The sequence below is a fragment of the Rhinolophus sinicus genome, chromosome 3 (genome assembly GCF_057876585.1).
Source record: "Rhinolophus sinicus isolate RSI-liver-muscle chromosome 3, RSI-T2T, whole genome shotgun sequence".
NCBI lineage: Eukaryota > Metazoa > Chordata > Mammalia > Chiroptera > Rhinolophidae > Rhinolophus > Rhinolophus sinicus.
Genome location: NC_142503.1, coordinates 129,049,141 through 129,070,104, shown reverse-complemented (window position 1 = coordinate 129,070,104; position 20,964 = coordinate 129,049,141). Strand labels below are relative to the sequence as shown.

Genomic DNA, 20,964 nt, shown 5'->3' with positions numbered 1-20,964 from the left:
AGGTCATGAGCCTTTTTGTCACAGTAATGATCTTAGAGCGGGTACAGGAAAAATTTATTTTTTCATTTAAAAAAAATTATCAGTTATGAGGATGTTCTGCCACAAAATGAATGCTATTATGCACATAATGAATTACACTAGGACATTGTAGGGTTCCTTACAACACATCTACATATTTCCTCACAAGGTGGGACATCACTAATAGTTAAATGGAGTAATGCCACTAGGTTTTCCCTCAGCCTTAGAAGGGACAGCCACAAGAGAGTCAACCATGACTCAGGCTAGGCCGTCCATTAGCCAGACTAGCATCCCAGGAGCCAATAAGTACAGAATGCAGTGATGAGGAGGATGTAGCCCTTCTCCATTGCAATGTGTCACCTTTCTCCTTACTTTTTCTGAATGCATCTCATTATAACATCTGAGTACTAACCACATGCTGATATCTCATTTATCTGTCAGAGTATTACAGAATATGGTAGAGCAAAAACACCCAGCCTTTCTATATGCATTTGATCTATGAGTGTAAAAATCAAATTTTTTTCCTTGTGGATGGTTATAGAGGGAGTCGATTGGAATTCTCTGTTCAGTTTTTCTGTAAACCTGAAACTGCTCTAAAATTAAGCCTATTAACTTAAAAAAAAAACTAGTTTTCATATAGAAGCTAAAAAGAAAAAAGAAAAGTCAATTTTATGAGCTCCATCTCATAGAAAATATTTACTACGAGCAGCTCTATCATTTCCTGCTTTCCTGCCCTGCCTGCTCTCTTCAATTTTTTTGTCTTGGTGTTTTCCTATTTATATATTTATTATGCAGCATGTATTATACAAGACTGTTTGCATATATTATGCAATATAATTATAATCACAACATGGAAACAGGTTAATCCATCTTAAAGCTATATAAGTCACTGAAGAGAGTAGGTTTATGCATTGGATACACAGATGTCCAACTCTCAACTCTCACATCAACTGAATTACAGTAAAAAAGTTTATCAACGTTTCAACCTCAGTTTTATCATCTGTATACTGGCATATTAATACTAATAATCCATTCAGAAGCCATTGTAATGATTAAATAAGAAAATATCTTTCAAGAGTTTAACTCAGATTCAACACAGTATAAACACTTACTGAATTCATATAGGTAAAGAAATAGAGGGCTAGAAAACAATGATTTTGTCCATGATTAACACCTCTAGTACATTATGGTGAGTAAACTGAGTTCTGAATATTCCTGGATATAAATTTAAGCCAGGTATTTTCAATTTATAATATGACTGGTGTGTTCCCTTGTATATATGTATCAGGAGTAAAAGATGGGCAGGGTAGAAGAAGGGTCGAGGGAAAGACAGAAAGCAGAGAGAAATATTTTGAAACAATAGATGTCGGGCAGGGCGGCCTGTGGGGTCTCTGCTCCCGCTCCCCACACAAGAAAGCAGGATATGGTGAGGCCAAAAAGGAACACCCACGGAGCCGTAGGTAGGGGAGTCATACCACTATATTCTCTCTGGCGGCACTATACTCTCACTGGAGGCTGGATCCACACTGTCCACACACCACCATCTACGCTTGCCAACCCAGCCGCCATCTTCTTGCTAGCCCCCATTCTTTTTGCAATCTCTGCTTGCCAGCCACAGCAGTTATATTAGTGGCTAATGGCTCACTGGTTACAGCTGATGCCCAACTAGCCACAGCTGATGGCTATCCAATCACAGTTGACGGCCATTTACTACCTGAGCCAACACTTTTCTATGTGAGGCCGAGAGACTGGAAACTGCTTTCTGGGGCTCAGTCCCCACAACAGAACACATATCTGTTCAGATCTCCAATGACACAGATAGATAACCTCCCTGTTGCCTGTTGAGTACTGGGCTTCAGACTCGATCAGGAGAACCTGGCACAACATTCTCTAACTTTGATTGGTTTGTTGCCCTAGACTGGTCCACGTCTCTCTACAGGGTTATAAATGTTGTGTTCTTTACAGCTACTTCTTTTACTGATGAAATGGAAAATCTTTTCTCTTCTGTCCTGGCACAGCCCTGATTATTCACTGGGATCACAACATTTTTTCTTCTATTTCTATACCAACTATATGCAGTTTTCTCTTTATTCTCAAGACTGTATGTAAGTCAGTTGGTAAGAGAGGAATGAAGCTAGGTAGATTTTTTCCATTATTCAATGGGTGAGACTCTATATAAAGTGGGACACTGGAAGCTTTCTTGCCCAAATCTCCTGCGTTGTGTGAGTTTCAGTTCATGACAGCTCCTTGAGACTTTTATCTCTCCCACTGTCACCTTCAATAGAAGCAGGCTCTTTCCTGGCAGATCTTAACATGGGGATTAAAAATATGGGAATGGGATTGATAATGGTGAAGTGTGTTTGGATTTTTCTGGATTAGGACCCAGCTGGGGCCTTTTGCTGTGTGCCTGTTGAGGAGGAAATGGAAGCGTAGTGATGCGTTTCAAGAAATCATCTAAATAGGTTGATGGAGACACAATCCGGTTTATATATGTAATCTCAGTGCATCCTCAGGACATAACCCACGGAATAAGTAATGTAAACCCCATTCTACTGAATAGGTATCGAGTACATGAGTGGGTTACATAAATGGTTTGAAATGACCTTGCTGGTAAATGATACAGCTTTAATTTAAATATGTCTGACTCCAACATCAAATCATGTAGTCAGAATTTATCATTCCTCCACTGAATGACTTTGTGTTAAATTGTTTTTATATTCAGTATTCTATCCTTTCTGATGAGTCCTAAGCTACCTTGCAGAGCTTTGTGGCTCTGAGAAGAGGCTCACACAGGCAGAACTGGCACTTTGAACTTGGTTTCTCTCCACCAACCCTCATCAGTGCTGGTGGTAGCCAGGGAAGGAGTCAGAGTGACAGAAGCATTGTTGAAAGAAAATCTTGTGGTCAACTGTAATTTTATATATATAAAGAAATAGAGGCCTTTATATATATATGTCGGAGCCTGCCGACGAGACGAACGGTTCCTGAAGTGGGGAGTGAGGATTGAGAAAAAAATAGACAAGAGACAAAGATGGGATCGGGAGGGCGAGCAGTTTTAATTAGACTGTAGCACCTGTTTTATTTTTTAGCTTTCTTTTATACACACAGAAACAGGAAGGTTACATAGAGCGTCTGAGGCAGCAAATACAGATTAGATATGTTTGTGCAAAGTTTGGCCCTGACTGTCTTTTACATTTTTGATAATTCCTCATTCCCAGAACAGCTGGTATCTGTTTGTTCTTAATGCTTAGCCAAGCCCCCCTTGGTGATCCTCCAGACCTCTGTTTGTAGTTACATTTTCTTAACCCTTAATGTTCCAGCTTCCCTCATATATACATATATATATAATTATATATATAATTATATATATAATTTATGTATATATAAAATTATATATATATAAAATTATATATATATTTACAATTAGTGGAGTACAGCATTAGGACTAGAAACAGTGGAAATGAAATAGTTGCGTGCAATGTCAGAGGGGTAGTAGATTTGGGGAGGGGGCTATCACTTTGTGAGGGATACAAATGATAAATGTCTCACTATAACATTGTTTTGTACACCTGAAACTAATAAGAAAGAAAAAAAGAAACAAAGAAGCAAGGAAATCACTTTTCTATCTCTCCACATGAGGGTAGTATTTCAAAAAACAAAATCCTTCTCCATGTCAAAGCAGAGTTAGAGGTTGGAGGAAGAGGAGGGTAGAGAGCAAATGATTTGATTGGCTGCCACACAGAGGCCTCTGCCTTTTTACTAGATCAGCGTGGGGTGAGTGTTACTCTAGCCCAGATGAGCCATTTTCAGGAGGAGATGAGTCAGGAGCAGCTGAAGTCAGTGTCCAGGGCTGCCTTGTGACAGGAAGAAAAGATGTGCCTGAAATTCTTGGTGTTGATCTTTTGGATTCAACTGGCATGTGAGTTTGAGAAGTTCCCAATTAAATTAAGAGGAAATCCTAGGGGATGGAAAACCCTTGAGGACAGTTTATTTTATGGTAGAGTGAGAGCAAGAATTAAAGAAGGAAGGATGAAAGGGGGAGAATGAGGGAGGGAGAAGGGAGGACGGAGGGAGGAAAACCCATTTCAGGTTGGGAAAAAGTCCCTAATTCCCTTCCCAGTGTCTTCTGCTTTGTTTCTGAACAGGGCAGAGCAGCCAGCAGCTGGAGCAGAGGCCTCGGTTTCTAAGCACCCAGGAGGGAGAAAGTGTCACTGTGTACTGCAACTCCTCAAGCACTTTCACCACCTTTCAATGGTACAGACAGGAGCCTGGGAAAGGTCCTGTCCTCTTAATGACATTAGCTAAGGGTGGAGACAAGAAGATACAGAACAGACTAACGGCACAGTTTGGTGAAGCAAGAAAGGACAGTTCCCTGCTCATCACTGCAGCCCAGCCTGGGGATGTGGGCACCTACCTCTGTGTGGGGACACAGTGCTTTGCGGGCACCTGCTGCCTGCACACGAAGCCTCTGCTGCAGGCGCCAGTCACACTGCTGTGGCATTCTCCAGCTCCTGCTCACACACCTCTTGTCATGAACAATGATTACGACCTCACCCCCTCACAGAACCACTTCTGCTGCCTTTCCAGAACATGTCCCACAAGCACTGGAGAACAAGATTCCTCTGCTATAAGACAAACTTCTGGAAATGCAGCTCTCTATTTGAACTGGTAAAAATGTGAGTCTATAGCTCCCCAGGGTAAGCAGTGGGGGGAAGAAGAGAGTCCATATGGAGGGACAAATGGAAGAAATCAGACTGAGGGTATCATAATCTCATTGGTCATTCTGTTTTCCTAAAGACCAGAGCTAGGAATGGTTAGTACAAGAGCACATACATAGATCAATTTGCAGCTTTATTCTAGTACTCTGGAGTTGATTTAACTGCTATATCCCCAGTTTATTAAACTGAAATAAATGGCAAAGGTACAGTAAAAAATAATTAGAGATACAGAGAACAAACTGATGGTTGCCACAGGGGAGAGAGTTGGGAGGATGGGAGAGAAAAGTGAAGGGAAATAAGAGGTATAAACTTCCAGTTATAAATTAAATAAGTCATGAGGATGTAATGTACGGGACAGGGAATATAGTGAATAACATCATAATAAGTTTGTATGGTGACAGATGGTTATTACACATATGGTGGTGATCACATCATAAGGTATGTAAATGTAGAATCACTGCATTTTACAACTAATACACTATTATATGTCAACTATACTTAATAAAAATTTTAAAATAATTAGAAGAAAGTGGCTACTTTTTTTTTTTTTTTTGACAGGAAAATGACCAAACTACACCCCAATAACAATGCAACTGGTATTCTAAAGCAATATCTCCACTTGGGGGTTCTGAAATTGCTTAAACATTAACTACAGTAGCTTTTATTTGCACAGAATTTGCTTGGGGATTAGACTTTGAATGGCAGAGAGAAATAACTTCAAGTTTCCAAGGCTAAAGAACATAGAAGTTGACAGTTCCCTCCACGGGGCAGGCCCTCCACTGCCCCATTTTTATCCTTGAACAATTCCTATTTGTTCTCAAAAGTAAGATGATATAATACAAAGCACATGGGTTTTGGAGTCACAATAGCCCCAGGTTCAAATTCTGATTTTGCAATTTTCTAGCTCTGTCTCCTTGTGCAGTTATTTATCTTCATCTACGCTTCCTTATAAATACATATTAATAAGAACACTTGTCTTGTTAAATGAGTGATAATAAACAAAATTTTATTTGAAGTCCCAGGTACAGCATACGTATTCAGTAAATGCCCATTAATAATTTTATTATGAAAATAAAAGTTCCTCTAAATAAAGGTTATCCCTATTGTGACATTTCCACTGACTCCTCAGGCAGAATGAGTTAATACTCTGAATCCCCACCTGAGCAGTCAGGGATGCAGACACCACAAGTGACCAACCTCAGCACCAACTCTTTTCCTTCCATATTAACATAACTCTCAATTTTGATTTGGGCAACTATATCCCCAGCTTTTAAAACAGAAAAGCCCACACTACATTCACATCCTTTCTTAGAACTAGGTATTGCATATAGCACAGTTCTGGCCAAGGAGACATAATCATAATCTGGTAGAGATTTCATGTGATATTATTGCTTTCCCGGTACAAGCACCGTATTTTCTCTCCTTCTTTCCAACTTTTTACTTCCCAAAACATGGAAATGATACCTTTACCATAAAAGGAAGCACAAGGATAACCCCTTCCCTAATCCCATGCCTGATTGTCGTTTAGATGCCAAGTCAAATCCCTCCCCCAGATTTATTTTTGCATGAAAAAATGCTCAGTTATCATTTTCTACCTGCAATAATGATGTATATAATATATATATGTTATACATATGTATATAGTCCGACAAGTTCATGAACTTGTTGCAATGATGTTGCTAACCTTTTTGTGATATCAGAGGGATTATTCATTACAAATTTGTATCAACTGGACAAACAGTTAACCTAGTTTACTATTTGGAAGTGCTGAAGAGGCGGCATGAAAAAGTTAGACAACCTGAACTTTTTGCCAACAATTCATGGTTCTTGCATCACGACAATGCACCAGCTCACACAGGCACTGTCTGTGAGGGAGTTTTGAGCCAGTAAACAAATAACTGTATTGGAATACCCTCCCTACTCACCTGAGGAAATACTGAAAGGAGGACATTTTGATGACATTCAGGACATCAAGGATAATACAAGGACAGCTCTGATGGCCATTCCAGAAGAAAAAGAGTTCCAAAATTGCTTTGAAGGGTGGACTAGGTGCCAGCGTCAGTGCATAGCTTCCCAAGGTGAGTACTTCGAACGTGACCATAGTGATATTCTGCAGTGAGGTATGTAGCACTTTTTTCTAGGGTGAGTTTGCAAACTTAATTGTCAGACCTCGTGTGTGTGTGTGTGTGTGTGTGTGTGTGTGTGTGTGTGTGTCTGTATTTGAATTATGTGACCTCTGAAAACTTTGCCTTCTCTTAAAATCCCTTATTTAACTTTTTTTTATGGGGAAGGGGTTACACATAGTTCTTTAGGGAATACAGAAATGTCTTTTCAGAAATTTTCCACATGTGGACTAAAGGGGGCAGTGCTTCCTGTCATAAAGAGAAATAACTTTAGGCAAAAACACGGCTGCTCATACAGGAAATAGAAGGGTCTGTGGAAGGAAATGAATGATTTGTAGGAAGTTGAAGTCAGATTTACAGTCGCCTGGGCAGGAGAAAGACAATCAGTCTTCACAAGAGAAATGGGCAAGCTCCTGTGGGCATCACTATTGATTGTGTGGCTTCAGGCAGACTGTGAGTTGTGGGTGGGAGGTTTGAGGATAGTAGAAAAACTCCCAGGAACGTTACAAGGCTGGGAGATGACATCATTGGGGAGTTTTGTTTTGTTTTGCCTTCTGGCTCAAGATGGCCTCTTGTGGGGACTTTAAGAATAAAATTTAAAATCTGTTACTTACTGTCTCTCCAAACAGGGGTGAATAGTCAACAGAAGAATGGTGACCAGCAGCAGATTAAGCAACATTCTCCATCCCTGAGTGTGCAAGAAGGAGGAATTTCTATTCTGAACTGCAACTACAGTAATACTTTGTTTGATTACTTTGCATGGTACAAAAAATACCCTGCTACAGGTCCTGAGTTCCTGATATCAATACGTTCAGTTAAGGTTAAAAATCAAGATGAAAGATTCACGGTCTTCCTCAACGTGAGTGCCAAACACCTGTCTCTGCACATCTCGGCCTCCCAGCCTGGAGACTCGGCCTTGTACCTCTGTGCGGCGAGAACACAGTGCTCTCCAGGCACCTGCACGCTGTACACAAACCTGCAGCTGGGGCCACGCCAACCTCGACTTTGGGGCCTCAGACTGGAGGCACACAGGCTTGCTTCCATTTACACACGGCAGTAAGAGAGGGTGTGCTTCAAAGCAGGTGATCAAGCTGAGCTTAAGGATGATTGACACATGGCCACGTCTACAAATGAGTTCAAAATATTCCCTGAGCATTAGGGTGTCCGAGAGTCTAACCGTTCTTTTTTTCTCTTTTTTCTTTTTTCACGTTTAGAGAGAGGTACTTGCTGTCGCCAAGGCACAAATCACTGGTGATGCTTTGTTCCCACTAGCTCCTGGGATGAGGATACCCTGTTTCTCTTCTAGCCTAGGGGGAAAGATGCGTTTAGGATGGGGGAACCATGGTTTAATGCAAGTTCTCCCAGTGAATGTCTGTGTGCCTTTGAGTACAGCAATCATGCACTTCCTTTTAGTGTAAAATGAACAAAATATTATAATTCCTGTTATTGTGTCTGCATAACTGTGCCTTTACATTGAATGCATTTGAGGATGGATATGTTATATCACATTCATTTATTTATTTCTTCACTTATAAGTTACTCCTAGGCATTGCTTAAGTAAATCGCATACTGTGCACACTTTCCCCAGGAAGACATTGAGCTTTTTGACACACTGTCCACCAGTAAGAGGTGTTGCCCTATGGGTCATAATAATAAACACAAGCATGTCACAAAGTTTGTCAGTTGCAAAGATCTTGTTATTGGTAGCCATTCTGATTGTCAGTTGAGATGGCTCCATACCACTGAGCATTTAGGATGTAGCTCAAAGTTGAGAGCGAAGAATCAGGCTACAGTCATTCCAGGAACACAAGACCTTAGATGACCAGGGAATTATCCCAAATGTTTATTCAATCAGGGGTCTCTAGTTAGTTGGCAGTTTCCAGCTTCATACTTAAGTAATCTAGATGGCTAAAGTTACCTACACGAGATTTCCCTTTACTATACAGGAGTGGTAATGAAATGAGGGTGTTAACTAATTAAAAAAATTTCAAGATTGAAGTTTTATATTCTAACTTGCATTGTCAATTTGTATGACCTTTGGTAATTCTATTAATCACTCAGATTTCTTCATCTGTGAAATACAGGATAGACCTAGGCAAAATCTATTTTCTTGTGGCCCAATGGCTATACATTGGCTCAAACGTTTCCTGGTCACTGGTTTGTGTTTTTCACTATATTATGAACAGAAAAAAATTAGTTAACCTGAATCTCTATGAAATTTTTTTTCTTCATGCCAGAAATGTTCTCAGTCTCTTAAACATAGAATTTCAAACTGAAAAGACAGAAAAATATCCCAACTATCTGAACCCCCCCCCCCCAAAAAAAAGGACAAATAGAATGAGACACTGTGGCTTTCCTGAGAAAGCAAGACTTCTTGTGTACATAATGGATATGTAGTGTAGGTGCGTGTGTGTGTCTGTGTGTGTAATATATGTGAAGGAACTGTCCACTAATTCTTCATCAGAGAGCTAAAGGTGTTCCTGAAACATCTTCTTGAGAATGAAATCATGTGGCCATCCAAAGCGGTCCCTTAGTTAGTTTTATGTATTTCACAGAAGACTCTTTCAGTAGTCATTCCATTTTGGTTGGGCTCAGAGATCCCAGATCTCTGGAACTGTGAGAAATCTCATCATGGAGTCAACACAGAGCTCACTGGGGGGACTACATACCCTACTGAAATGCAACGTGCTCTTATCTTCTCGAAGCCACACCATAGGCTGTTCAATTAAGCGCCCATATCTCCTATCGTATCTATTAGCCATTTTTACAATAATGTGGACTACTCCGAAATTCAGAGTATTAAAGCAATAAATTATTTCCTTATAATTGTGTGAATTGACAATTTAGACTGAGCCTGGCTGAGCTCACTGTTACGTCTGAAGATCAGTTGGCTATTGGCTGGTCTAGAATGGCCTTATCTCGGGTAACTAAACATACTCAGCTCTCCCCTCTCTGCCTCATTCTCCAGCAGCCTAGGTCAGGCATACATTCATGGCAGTCCCAGAGGAGGAAGAGCAAGAGTTAAAACACAAAAATATCTTTTAAACTTCTGTTTCCCTCATAACTTGCGATAGCAAATTAGCCAAAGTCTCACTTTCCTACCATATTACACCACAATATATTATACATATATTGTGTGTATCTATATGTGTATATATGTATTATACATGTATTATGTATACTCACTTATACACACAACATATGCATATTCCACAATAGCAGGGGCTGCCTGAGAAAAAATAATATACATGATATATTGTATATTATATAGCACTATGTACATGTGTATTTTATACATTTATTATGTTATAGATTATATTGTGAATTCATTTTTAAAATTATTTTTAATAGATTTTTCCAACCTCTCCCTATTTGTCCTACCAACCCCAGCCTCTTGCAACCACTTTTATACTCTATTTCTGAGTTCAACTTTTAAAAAAATATTCTACATATAAGTGATACCATGAAGTTCATTTCCATTTCAAAAGGTAAAAAATATGATGAACATCCTGTTCTTAACAAAACTATTCCTAACATTCTAAATCCATAAATCAAAAAACTTTCATCTTCAGACAGATTTTAAATGATTTATAAATGATTCCAAGCCAGTTATAAAATTCTGTTACAATGGACATTTTTCACTCTAATTGCTATTATACTTACCCTATTTCATGACTGTTTATGAAGGAAAGCTATACCGTGTTTCCCCAAGAATAAGACCTAGCCACACAATCAGCTCTAACGTGTCTTTTGGAGCAAAAATTAATACAAGACCTGGTCTTATTTTACTATAAGACCAGATATAATATAATATAATATAATATAATATAATATAATATAATATAATATAATATAATATAATATAATATAATATAATATAATAATATAATATAATATAAATATTCTTTGTCCTTGTGAAATATTACCTGTCATAACCAGAAGCCTAAAAAAATAAGAAAAGAGAGTAGACGTTTAAGCAGTGTTTGAAAACATGAAATGGGAGGGAAAGGAGACAGAAAAGAATGTGTAGGCTCCAGTATTACCATGAAATGTGTGTAACAACACATACCTAGTCTCATACAAGGAAATAGAGCCCTGTTAGCATTTTAATTGAAATATCTTTTCTTCATTTGGGAAAGAAAACATAGGTGTTGTATTTTTTTATGTAAATCTTTATCTGGAAATAAATTTACATGGCCAAAAATTTCTGGAGAATAATTGAACAACTTTTATTAGGAGGAAAGAGACTATCTAAACACATGTAGTGGCTCAACTTAATCTATGCAAGTGTGAGTAGGATATGATCTGACGACTTGACCCATCCCTTGCCACCAAACCAACTTCCTGTTCTGAGACAGCTGTATTGCCCACCTCTAACAAGTCTAGGTGGAGCTTTACACAAAACTCAATAAGACTAGTCACAGGCTCAGAGCTGATATTTTCCTAGAGGCAGAGGTACCAATGACTCTTCTCAGCATGTGATGGGTACTAACGTACTCTGTCTTCCATGATAGGGACAGTTGCTTATTGTGAAGCTGGGGACAGTCTAGGATTCAGGGTAGCTAGTGGGGAGGGACAGAGGTGATGAACAATAGCCAAATGTGACAACCACTCCAGGGAAATCTGAAAGAAGGGAATAGGAACCAGATTTTGACTCCTTCTGCCTTCACTAAAGATTTAACTCCTGCCCTAGAAGTTCTTGGCAACTCCCTTACAAGTCAGCTCTGTGCATCAGTCTTGTTGTTTCTCTTGTCTAGAGGATCCAGCATATCCCAGAAGGTCATTCAATTCCAACAAACAACATCTAGGCATGAGGGTGAGACTGTGGAACTAGACAGTTCATATAATACCAGGATTGCATATTATGTATTGTATTGGTACGAGAGGCTTCCCAGTAGTGAGATGATTTTCTTAATTTTCAGCACAAAAATGCAGAAACCAATGCAACACCCTGTCAATATTCTGTGAACTTCCAGAAAACAACTAAAACTATTGGGCTCATCACAACACCATCATAGCTAGAAGACTGCAACATATTTCTATATTTCTGTTGTCCCGGACAGCCCGCTACAAAGAAGAAAAAAAAGGTGGAAGAGACAAGAGACTCAAAAAATGCCCAGGACTCAATCTGAGGCAAATGCGTACTCTCATATTCTCAGGGAAGACTTACTTACAAACCTTGCCCAGACATTTCTTAGTAGCTAGTGGTTGATGTGTGTAAGCTGAGATCTGCAAAGGAAGCTGTGGAATTCATTCTGAGAAGCACTCCCTCACAGTTGGTTTGGAGACCACATTGGATCACATTTAAAAGCCATACTCCTTAGATATCAGAATATTTCTTCCCATGGAGTTTGCCATAAATAAAGCAACATAGGAAAAACAGTTTTTTAAATTATACTTGATTATTCCAGAATTTATACCTGCTCAACTCAGTCTTTTGGGGAACATAGTTATTTTGCGTGCCTGGACCTAATTTCAACATGTGTGTGGTGGGGGGAGGTCTCCCCCACATTCCAAGCAATCCTCCAGACACAAGCTGGGCATCCTACAATTCAACTCAATTCTGACATTATCTACCTGGAGATAGCATCATGTCCCACAGGCTGAGGGCTGTCCTACAAGCCTGTCTCCCACCCCCCACTTCAGATACCAGTCACGAGCTCAGGTTGTTACCTGTGCTTCTGACCCACCAGCTATAAATTGGAGTTTGCTACAATGCCCTATAACTCAGGATGACAGTCATAAATCCAGGTCACTACCTGAACTTTCTGGCTGTTTAGCTGTAAATCGGTGGCGCCCATGACACACTGCTTGGTTCAATTAATTCGCTTTTTTAAAAAAGGGGGTTGGTGTCCAATAGAAGTCAGAATATAGTAATGCAAGAAGTTAAATATTCAGTGGCTCATAAAGCAATAAGGTTGTTTTAAGAAAACTTGGATACGTAAGTTAAGGGTTGATTTATTGCAGAACCTTCTATTTTCAGGTATTCTTTTTATTCCTAAAGATGACAGAGCTGGATACCACTGTCAGAGCAATGTTAGGCTAGTGAACCACTGTTCTTACTTGTGTTCTATTATCTTCTCTCAATGCTTTATCTCCATAGAATTTTAATTTTAAATGTTTTTATTCATATGCTTTTACTCACTAGGTATAATTCTCAAGAAGCTGGTGCAAAGGGATGTTTCTTATTAATATTTTATCCATCTGAAATCTGTCATAGATGCTGATACAGTAAGTCAGGGACTTCTGAAAGGGTCCATCACAAGTCTAGGGAAGGAAAAATGTTCATACGTGTTTTCCTGAAGTTTCCTATAGGTACACTAGAAATAGAATGTAAATTCTCAAAATGATCCAGTAACCCATCTTTATTATCTCAACAGTGGTGAGTGGGGAAAAAAAAAAAAAAAAGAAAGAAAGACGTGGTGCAGAGTCCTTCAATCCTGAATGGACTGTTATCAACTGCAGTTATACTTACAGGATTTAAATTATTTCTCTTTGTACAAGAAGGAAGCTGGGAAAGACCCTACTCATAATAGAGATTCTTTCAAGTGTGCGTACCTAGCAACACTTCAAAATGATTAAGTGCACAATCTACCAGGAAGCTGGAACAATTCTATTTTTATATGCACCTCATAACATAGCTTCAAAAATATATCAAACATAAATCGGTAGAGTTAATTAGAAGAGTAAAGTAGTAGAATTTGTTGATTTATTTAAAAAATTAATAAACAAATATGCAATGATAGTGGTAAATATTAACACACATCTCTCAATAGAAATGTAGAGAAAATATAACTAACACAATTAATATTTTTTAAACTAATTTATATGCGTATAACATTTTACCGCCAAACAACAGAATGCATATTTTTTTCAAACACACAAAGAATATTTGCCAAATTTGAGTCTCTTCTGGATAAGAAGCCTCAATCAATAAAACAAGGCTTTATCCATTTCAAAGAGTTTAAATCATTCAGAATATAGTCTGAGATCACAATGGTGTGAAGTGAAAATCCAGTAACAAAAAGATAATTAAACTTCATTCCTGTACCTTGCTAGATGTAATAACTCATTTTTCAAATGTATTGCTACAGAAAAAACACCAAGGCAATGCAGAGGTTTGGAGTGGGGTAGATGTTTCAGTCTCTGATTAGAGCAATGTAACGTCCTACTTATGAACTTGACTTTCTGTTTGGGGGTAGAAACACCTGACAACCCCAGGAATTCGTCACTCAGGCACTCAGTGAAGGTCTGGTCTCTGGGCTACAGTGAGAACAAGAGAAACTTCAACCAGGAAAGAATTTCTATCATGCTGTGTCCTGGGCTGCGGTGGGCATTCATGGTCTCCTTTAGCATCAGTACGTGTGGCCCTAAACATGTGGCCTCAGCTTCCTCTTAGGCTCAACGAGGGTACTATGAAAGTTGTAACTAGTGGAAATATTAGGAGGGAAGAGAGGGGAGGAAATGAAACATTATCTGATTCTTTTCTTTGTTGTTGTAAATTAACCTATTCCTCGTGACACATCTGAGACATTTGTGAGGACAAACCTTGTCTTCCTTTTTCCACAGGCTTCAGCAAGGCTGAGAAAATAACCCAAGCTCTGCACATAATAACAGTGCAGGAAGGAGGAGCTGTGACAATGGTTTACCAGTATGAAACCAAATGGACTGTTTATATTTTGTTCTGGTACAAACAGCTTCCCAGTGGAGAGATGGTTTTCCTCCTCTATCAGGACTATAATAAGGAAAATGCAAATCAGGATCGCTACTCTGTGAACTTCCAGAAGGCAAAAAAGTTCATCAGCTTCACCGTCTCTCCCTTACAAGTGGCAGACTCAGCGAAGTACTTCTGTGCTCTCTGGGATCCCAGTAATAGAAAAAGAAACAGTAATAGAAATAACAGTGGAAAGTTAACAAAAACCTAAGAGCTCCATAAAGGCAATCACCTTCTCAGAGGCTTAGGATAAACCCAGGAACCACAGACAGGAAGGAGGCTGGCACTGTGTGTGGTAGCGCAGCTGAGACCTTCTAAGGTAAACTTTCCTTCTATAAAAACTGCCGTGTATTAGAGCTCAGTGTATAAAACAACATTGTTCCTTGAGATTCTGGGTAATATGTTTGTATCTTGGGTTAAAATAAATCACAATGTTCCTTCCAAATTGTAGTTTTTTGTTATGTTTTGTTATTAAGGAATAATTTTCTAATTCTCATCTTGAATTGTTGGATTTTCAGATCGGACTAGCAGTAGAAACTATCCATGTTTCCCTCCCAATATCATGGTGATTTTAACAGTTCTTATAAATATAATAATGCATTTTATTATTTTATATACTTACATATATACATATTGTATAAAAACAAATTTTATAAACACACAAATTTATTTTTCTGAGTTTTTTCATAGTCCAATCTGAGATTATTTACACATTCAAAATAAAATTTTGAGTCTGCTCATGGGGAAATTCTAGAAACCACAGTGACTTGTGCCCAGGGTCTATGTGGGTGAAAGCTTTGACAACTTTAAGTGCCCTCAAGGTCCCAGCACACCTGACCACTGCATAAAGCCTCCCGTTTCAATCCTGCCTAGACCTGCACGTTGTTGAAGGAGAAAGGTCTGAGTACAGTGCTGGTGCTGAGTGAGTGAGACGAACCTCAGTCCAACCAGCACGGACCTCAGCAAGAGGGTCTAGGTCCTCTCGGCCATCCTCCTGTTATGAGCAACGTGGTCATGGCCAGACTGGCTCACTGCATGTTTTTAATACATAAATATATGATTCTTACAAAAATCAAATAGATAAGAAGGCAACCAATTTTTTTAAAGTTTGTATGGTCAAAAGAAACTTTGGCTAAAACAAACTATGATCATTAGAGATTCAAAAAAGTTATTTGGCTCTTAAGAAAATCAGGTAGAGAATAGGCTCAGTAAATGATTTATCCTCCAGGGAAGGCAAAGTCCTTAACATGTGGCCAAAGAGATAATGGAGGAAGTCTATCCCAGAGGGCTGAGCCAGAGAATGTGAAAAACAAGGAGCAAGAGAGCTCCTTGCAGACAGCACAGTTTCATCAAAACAGGGAAAGGAAGGTCATAAAGAGCGCCTCCCGGTATGGCAGACTTGCTTCAGATCAATACTGTGTTCCTGTCTCTCTTCATTCTTATGTGCAAGACAATCTGTACAATGTACCCCTGAACTGCTCCATAATGATTTATTGAATGCCTGGAGGAGACAGCTTATTTCTTTTAGTTTATTTGCTTATTTTCTGCTTATTTGCCTCTTATAGATCTTGACACCAAAGGATCTACATCAAGACCTGGGGAAGACTACAGGATGTCAGTCAGAGACCGTGCCTTTGATCAGAAGGAGTCACTGAAAGTGGATCCTAAGTTGTCTCCCTTGCAGAAGTGTCACCAGAGGCTCACGGGCATGTCCAAGAGAGGACTCAACCTGGGGCAGCGGTGACTGGGTTCTTCTTTCCACAGAAGAAAGAATTCAAGAGAAAGACAGGTATAGGAAAGTGAAAGAGATTATTGAAAATCAAAGTACACATTTGAAAGTAAAGTGCGGAGGAACTCAGAGAACAACAGTCATAGAGGACGTCACCATCAGGGGTTTTTATGCCTCCTAGGATTGGAATGGGTGACATGCCATGGACATGGTTTATTCATCTCCTACCCTTAAGCAGGACCCTCTGTTTTGCACTTTCCTTTAATTCCACAGAACTGTCATGTCGTCAGAGCATGATGGGAGTTAATAACCACAATGTAAATGAGATTATAATAACATTGTAATTAGCTAAAGGTCTGGTCGCAGTCATAGGATTCAGCCTAGCTGGATGAAACTGGTTATTGCTTTTCTCTTGCTACAGATAGTGGATACAGTCACTTGTTAATTGTGTAACAAGTGAGGCACCTCACATTGTACCCTGGATGGGGTTATGAATTTCCTAGGCTACCCATCCTGCCTCAGAAGGAGTCCCTGTCTGCTGCATGGGAAGAAGAAAAAAATGAATTCTCAGTTATGAGTTCAAAGGCTGACCATGGAGCATGCAACTACTATTCATTAACATCCAGTTCCCCTCTCCTTCCAGCAACCAGGAGAATTGCAAGCCTTCTGAAGAGACGTGGCCATGGGAATTGCTTGGGCTAAAAAAGTATGAGTATAAACGGCATCTGTTTTTCATGATAGAGACATTTAATTGCCCAGCATAACTTTCAATCTCTGCTTGTTCGGCTGTAGTGATTGTTGAATTGTGTGTCGATATGAAGGTTCAAAGGTCAGTCATCACATATAATAAACTGACTGGAGCATCACCTTGATTCATGGATGTACGTGTAAGAAAGGTATGTGTAAGAAATAAACAACTGTTTCTTTTAAACACTGTGATTTTGGAGTTGATTCTTTTCATAGCATAAACTATCATAATCCAACTGGTGCAACAAATTTACTTAAATACAGGAAAAAAAGAGAAAACATTTTACAAGGACAGAATAATCATGATACTAAAATCTGCATTAAGAATTTTTTTAAATGTAGTATTATCATATCTATTGTAAACAATGCTGCAGTGAACATAGTGGTGCATATATCTTTTCAAATTAGTGTTTTGAATGTCTTTGGATAACTAACCAGGAATGGAATTGCAGGGTGATAAGGTAGCTCTATTTTTTCATATTTTGAGGAACCTCTATACTGTTTTCTATAGTAGCTACACTAATGTGCAATTCGACCAACAGTGCACAACGGGTCCCCTTTTCTCCACATCCCTTCAACACTTGTTGTTTGTTGATATATCGATGATGGACATTTTGACAGGTGTGAGGTAATATCTCATTGTGGTTTTAATTTGATTTCTCTGATGATTAGTGACTAAAAGAGTCATGGCAATATAAAGTATAGTATGGGGAATATAGTCAATATTGTAAAAACTTTGTATTGTCACATGGGTACTAGACTTATGGGGGGATTGCCTCATAAATTTATACATGTCTAACAATTATGCACTATTGTAACTAATGTAAAATAATATTGAATGCCAACTATAATTTTAAAAAGTAAAACAATATTCATGGGGATATATAGTGCAATAGGGAATATAGGCAATAATATTCTAATAATTATGTACAGTCTCAGATAAATAATATACTCATTGAGGTGATCATTTTTTGAGTTATACAAATGTCTACCACTATGTTGTTCTGTACACCTGAAACTAATTTTTAAAAAGTAACTGGCTTTAGTAAAATAAATAAATGAACAAATGAATTAATGAACGAATAAATATAACCAGTGAACATAGGTTCAAAATTTGTAAAAAAAAATATTAGCAAATTGAATTAGCAGATTTTATGAAAGGATAAGGTATCATAACCAAGTTGGGTTTATGTAATCTCTATTTAACATTCTAAATCAATCCAAAAAATAATTCAACAGAAATTAAAATGTCATTTAATCATCTCAATAGTGAAGTGTACTTGATGTATAATAAAAATTAAGTCATTTTAAAAAATAAGTCATAATTTAAAAATAAATTATTAGCAATTCAAAAGTAAGAGAACTTCCTTATTCTGGTAGAGAATAAATGCTACAAACACCATCTCTTCATCAGAATCACAGGAAAATGCTACTTCACAAATATAGCCACTAAAATGGCTTAATCAGAAAGACAGAAAATAAAAAGAGTTGGTGAGACTATAAAGAAATGAAACCTCCTTACACTTCTATGAGTGTGTAAAGTGGTGCAGCCCCATTGAAAAATGGTCTGAAAGTTCTTCAAAACATGAAACATAAAGTTATCAAATGATCCAGCAATTCCAGTCTTATGTATACACCCAAGAAAAATGACAACATATGAGCAAACAAAAACTTGTCCATGATGCTCACAGTCAAAAAGTAAAAACAACCCACATTAGCATCAATTGATGAACTGATAAACAAAAAATGGCAAATCCATACTGTCAACTACTATTGGGCATTAAAAAGTAATGAAATACTGAGACATGCTAAAACACGGATGAACTCTAAAACATTATGGTAAATAAAAAAGTATGTTCCAGGAGGCCACATATTGTATAACGCCATTTATAAGAAATGTCCAGAATAACAAAAAAATCTATATTTACGATGGAAAAGACATGGAATAAACCAAAGTGTCCATCGAGAGATGATTGGATAAAGAATATGTGGCATATATATCCTTTTCTGCCACAAGAAAAGATGAAATAATGCCATTTGCAACAACATGGATGGATCTTGCTATTATGTGATTATTATGCTAAGAGAAATAAGTCAGACAGAAATAGTAGAGAACCATGTGATTTCACTGTTATGTGGTATATAAAACTGAAGGCAACAAAGGAACAAGACAAACAAATGAGGAAACAAAAACCCCTGACACAGACAATAGTTTAGTGGTTACCAGAGGGTAAGGGGCAAAAGGGGTGGTGGATATATGTAAAAGGGATCAAATATATGGTGATGGAAGGAGAATTGACATACAATGTGATATATAAATGATGCATTACAGAATTGTACCCCTGAAACCTATGTAACTTTACTATGTAACTTTACTATGTAACTTTACTAACAATTGTCACCCAATAAACTTTAATTTAAAAAAAAGTAAAAAAGAAAATCTATAAAGACTGCAATGGTCTGAATGTTAGTGTCACCCCAAAATGTATTACTTGAATCTTAAACCTTGAAGGTGATGGTGTTAAGTGGTGAGACTGTTGGGATTCCTGCTCTTAAAAGGGGGTCCACAGAGTTCCCTATCCCCTTCCACAGTGTGAGCGCGCAGCAAGAAGTCACCATCTAGGAACCAGACAGTGCACGTTCACTAGACACCAAATCTGCCGGTGCCTTGATCTTGGACTTCTCAGCCTCTAGAACTGTAAGAAATAAATTTCAATTATTTATAAGCTACCCAGTTTATGGTAGTTTGTTATAGTGGCCTGAATGGACTAAGAGATAAAGAAGTAGATGAGTGGTTACATATTAATAGAAGGACTTTCGTGGGGGGGAATGGTGAGTAACTGCTGCTGTGTACAGGTTCCTTTTTAGGGTCATGAAATATCCAAACATGGATGGGGTGATGGTTGCACAACTCTGTGAATATACAAAAGGCCTTTGAATTGTATGCTTTAAATGGGTGAATTGTACGATATGTGAGTTATATTCCAACAAGAATATTATAAAAACACACACAAAACCAAAAAGTTTCACAATGTTCATTGTTTCCTGGACCAGTCTGGATTCTCCATACCATCTGAATCGTACAGTAACAAACACTAGATCAAAAGTCGTAATATTGGACTCACTTTTGTATTATAGAACTAGACAACATAATGATTCTTACCTTTCATATTTCTTTTAGCAATCCCAATATTTCTTTCATTTATATATTTACACCAGCCTGAATTACTATTATGACTTTGTAATCAGGCACATAATAGATCTACTTTGAGAATGTATTAGATTAATTATGACTGCATGACCACCAGGACATACACTGCCATATTCTCATAACCAGGCTTGCTTTACCCTAGATTTATGAATTTTTCTTTATTGGAAAGATGGGGAGTGAGAGTTATTCTGCTGTCTACTGGAATTTTGCCCACAGGTATAATTCTGCATTTATATTCACTGCTGGATACTTTTGCTCCATTTGTTTTCCAGGAAAATTGGAAGCTTTTATTTGGCATAATTCTGAGAGTCCTTACATATAACATCTTCCAATAAACATTAATTAACACATTCACCCAACAAATTATTATTAAGTGCTCAGTCTCTGCCAAATCCTATGCTAAGCAATGAATAATGTGAGTTTCAGGGACTGTCTTCAAATGTTCAGAAAACAAGGTACAAGGAAAGTTACAGGAATTTGATGGAGGTGGATTTTAGAAATACTTCTGTGAGCAAAACAGCACAGAATACTTCTAAAATCCCGAATTGACCGAAAAGAATCAACTCTTTAGAGTATTGTGCTAGAAAGCTCTTCACTGAGCCTTGCCACTAGAGGGAGGGAAGTAGCAGATATGAGAGATCTATCCTTGGACTTGAAACACAAACCCTGAAAGATTGCTGACTGATGGTTCCCCGCTGTAAGTT

General features: G+C 38.2%; 1 protein-coding gene, 1 long non-coding RNA gene and 2 gene segments (V, D, J or C); 3 read left to right on the top strand and 1 right to left on the bottom strand.

Annotated features, from left to right (window-relative positions):
• LOC148758628 (uncharacterized) overlaps positions 1-20,964 on the bottom strand; it is a 438,105-nt gene that overhangs the window by 168,871 nt on the left and 248,270 nt on the right. The gene's annotated exons all lie outside the window — the stretch shown is intronic.
• LOC148758633 (T cell receptor alpha variable 27-like) lies at positions 3,692-5,255 on the top strand. The segment is given in 2 exon segments: positions 3,692-3,937; positions 4,164-5,255. Coding segments are annotated over 2 exon segments (573 nt in total).
• On the top strand, positions 7,225-8,484 carry LOC148758632 (T cell receptor alpha variable 29/delta variable 5-like). The segment is given in 2 exon segments: positions 7,225-7,312; positions 7,489-8,484. Coding segments are annotated over 2 exon segments (483 nt in total).
• Positions 15,833-17,362, top strand: LOC148758631 (uncharacterized). Its single transcript, XR_016020562.1, has 3 exons — positions 15,833-15,961; positions 16,139-16,362; positions 16,946-17,362. It is a non-coding gene; the product is annotated as an uncharacterized LOC148758631 (long non-coding RNA).